The sequence below is a fragment of the Miscanthus floridulus genome, chromosome 10 (genome assembly GCF_019320115.1).
Source record: "Miscanthus floridulus cultivar M001 chromosome 10, ASM1932011v1, whole genome shotgun sequence".
Classification (NCBI taxonomy): domain Eukaryota; kingdom Viridiplantae; phylum Streptophyta; class Magnoliopsida; order Poales; family Poaceae; genus Miscanthus; species Miscanthus floridulus.
Window position 1 is genome coordinate 115,826,197 of NC_089589.1, and position 3,379 is coordinate 115,829,575.

Here is a 3,379-nt window from a genome sequence, read left to right on the forward strand (position 1 = left end):
CCTGGAGATTTCTTTTTGCCAGAAGGGCAAGTGGGACCGCGGCTGGCTTGAGCAGTGGTTCTACGTGAAGACCTACGGGGTCCGCGGCTCTACCGAGGATGGTGCGAAGGTCGCAGGGTATCCATTGACTTCAAGAATGGAGGAGATGGCGCCGCATACGCGCGTGGATCCGCCAGAGGAGATGTCTCCGGCGAGGGAGGCTTGCGACCTGGCCTTTGCGGCTGCGTGCCGCTACTCCGGGGGCTGTGACCTGGTGGAGGAGATTATGGCCTCCAACTACTAGCCCCTGGGCAAAGACAACCCAGCCTTTCAGCTGGAAAAAGTGAAGGTTCCCGTTTTTGGGCCGGAGGCTGGGATTCCTTTCCCCCGCTTTGGCCGGTCTTTAGGGGAGGGGGTGACGGAGGACAGCTTCATTGCCGACGTCGAGGAGGCCACCGTTGGGTTGGTTGGCAAAATTTCCGAGCGTGAGTACACGTCTTGGAGAGCCGTGGCAGGCATCATGCCGTGGCTTAATCGAGTTTTTGAGGAGCTCAAGATCGTCTAACGGGAGCGCGAGGTTCCCGCCGAGGTCCTGGCGATGATTGACAAGAAGAAGAAGAAGGCCTTTGCGAAGAATGTTACGGCGGAGGCCGAGTCCAAGAAGAGGAAGGGCGCCTCCGTTGCTCGGGCGCTTGTGAAAAAGAAGAAGAAGAGCGGTGCTCTGGTGATCGCGCCGGCCGCGTCTTCGGTCGGTAGTGCGGGCGTTGCCTCCACCGGCAGTGAAGACGTTCAGAGCTCCTCCGTCCCGTCAGTGCACGTGCGGGTCACGAGCGGCGAGGATCGCAGCTCTCCTGGAGCTCCGGTGTGCCCTGTGAGCGGCGCTGTGAGCGGTGCTGGGCGTGCGGAGGCCAGTGCTGCTCTGGCGCGCACCTTGCACGGTGCTACGAGTGTCGCCGAACAGCCGGAGGCTAGCGTCGCCGATCCTATGCCCGACATTTTTGGCGGGCTGTATTCAAGTTCTGAAGAGGGCACGGAGGCCATCTTGCAGCACGCTCCTTTGTCTCCCGCCGTTGTTGCGCCTTCACCCGCACCAGCGGCCAACGTCGGGCAGCCAGAGGCCGTGCTTGCTGAGCAGGCCCCGGCGGCTCAGTCTTCTTCGAGCCCTCCGCCCGCTAGGCCTCTGGCTGAGGAGAGCCGGCCCTTTGGGCCTTCGCCGCATGATATGGCGGGGACGTCTGCCCAGGGGGCTCGGCAGGCGGCCTAGCCTAGGCTTTTTATGAGTAAGTTTTTTGACGCATATTTTTGTGTTTACTGTCTTGCTCGGTTTATTTGTTTATGTATTGTACCAAGTGCTAATACCGTGTACTTGTTGCTTTGTAGGTGATGTCATGGCTGGACTCCTCACCCCGGAGGAGCGAGCGGCTGCTGCCAGCGTCAGGTTTGGTCCGGGGCTGATGGCGCCGGGTCCGAGTGAGTATAGAGTGTTTTTATCTTACTTGTCTTTTGGCCTGTTGTTATTGTCTATTTCTGATCGGCCCTCTGACCTGAGTTGTTGTTGTTGTTGTTTTTTTTACGCATGCTCCTCCGACACTTCTATCTCAGGTTGGGAAGAGTGCTATCTTGGGGTTCTTGGAGACGTCGGAGGTGGTCTCTGGCAGTTGGTGTATGTATTGTGAGATTTGCTTTTCTCACCTTATGGTCTTGTGCTTGTTTGTTCTTCTTTGAATAGATCGCTTCAAACAGCGTCTGAGGGACATGGATTTCTTCCAACTTCTCCGTGTTCATCTAGAACACCAGAGCTTGGTGCGTTTTCGGCGGTTTGCCTTTTTTGGTGTATGTTCGCCTTTAGATTTGATTTTGTTTCTATTGCTGATCGCCATGGTCTTCTTTTATAATCGTAGGGGTATCACACGGCCGTTGTTATGGAAGAGCGCTGCACTCGTGAGGTCTCCAACCTTGATACTGCGATTGAGGCGCTCAAGGCGGAGAACGAGCGCCTGGAAGGTGAAAAGGGGGGTTTGTCCAACTCCCTTATAGCTCTCCGCCTTTCTCTGGCGGAGAAGGAACAAGAAAAGGAGGCTTTGAGGGCCGATCTCGCCAAGGCCCGAGATGCAGAAGCTTTGTCTGTCGAGCAGGCCCGTAGGGCAAACGAGTTGGCCGAGGGTCTCCAGCGAGAGCTGGCCTCTGAGAAGGAATCCATGGCTGCGGTGGGGGAGCAGTTGTCTTTGATGACGAGCCATTTGGACTCAGTCAAGGGGGTTCTTGTTGCAACCATTGGCCATTACCGGGCCATCGTCGCTGAGTTCGGAGGCGAAACCTCCGCTCCTCTAGAGGAAGACAGCGTCTACGCCCTCGCCTCCTGGCTAAAGCGTCACCTTGCGAAGCTCCTTGGTTTGATCAATGGCTGCACGGACTACGGGGCGCTGGCGGGAGTAGCGAATTACGCCAAGCTTTTGGTGCACGGCGGGTGCACGCGTACCAAAAGTATTCTGGAGGAAGCTCTGCCAGGTCCGGAGGAGCTTGGTGAGACTTCTCTTGGTTTGCGAAAAACCTTGAGAAATTTCATTGGATACTTTTGGGCTCCGTTTGGGAGACCTGCTGCCCGGAAACTGGCGGAGGAAAAGAGGGCGAAGGTATTTCTAGTCTTTGTAGCCGCTATTTTTCTCTCCTTGCTTTTTGTGAAGTTGCGAAGGCTTTCATTGCCTGTGCCACTGATATTTTAGCCTGTTCTACAGGATGCGCAGAAGAGTCTTGCGAGTAGGCCTCCGCCATTTCCGTGCTCGTCAACCGCGGGCGATGCCTCCACCACCGCTGGCGCTCCGGTGGGCGCTACGATCGGTGGTGGTGATGGTCGGAGGCCGCAGGCGCCGTCCCCACCCACAGTTGATGCGGGCTCCATTCCAGGGACTTCTGCTGTGGCCGGGACGCCAGAGGTCTAGGCTCTTTGTAGGAACTTGTATATTGTAGTCCAGTTGGACTCTTGTAAATAAAGTTTATTTTTTCCTGAATGATTTTGTGGAAAATTTTAATTTTGCGCAGGTTCTGAATCGGGAGCCTGCGCAAGATGTTGCGCCTTTGACTCTCTACAATGACGGTATTTATGTGAGCAGAGAGCTTTGGGAGTATTGGCGTTCGGCTTTTCCCCGGGGCATTGCGCGTGACGTGTTTGAGTCAGTTAAATTTGACATAGACGACGAGCGCGCTGGGTTTACTCGCGCGCTTGCTTGGCGCGGACCTCTGCCCCAATAGTTTGGATTTTATTATAAGTTTGTTTCCTATAAAAATGCTACTTGATGTTTTATGGAATACAAGACCGGTTCACTTTCTTGATTGTTTGTGCGGGGGCTTATGTCTGTTGTGCTTGTTCACATATCTCGTCTAGTCCCGAGCTTGCACACCG

At 55.3% G+C, this 3,379-nt stretch overlaps 1 protein-coding gene across 1 annotated transcript; it reads left to right on the top strand.

The window, feature by feature from the left end:
* Positions 1-577: 577 nt before the first annotated feature.
* LOC136489361 (actin cytoskeleton-regulatory complex protein PAN1-like) lies at positions 578-1,243 on the top strand. Its single transcript, XM_066486022.1, has one exon. The coding sequence runs from the start codon at positions 578-580 to the stop codon at positions 1,241-1,243; it is 666 nt and encodes a 221-aa protein (XP_066342119.1).
* Positions 1,244-3,379: the final 2,136 nt, after the last annotated feature.

Excerpts from the sequence above, each read along its gene's own strand:
- LOC136489361 (XM_066486022.1), top strand. The coding sequence starts at position 578 with ATGATTGACAAGAAGAAGAAGAAGGCCTTTGCGAAGAATGTTACGGCG.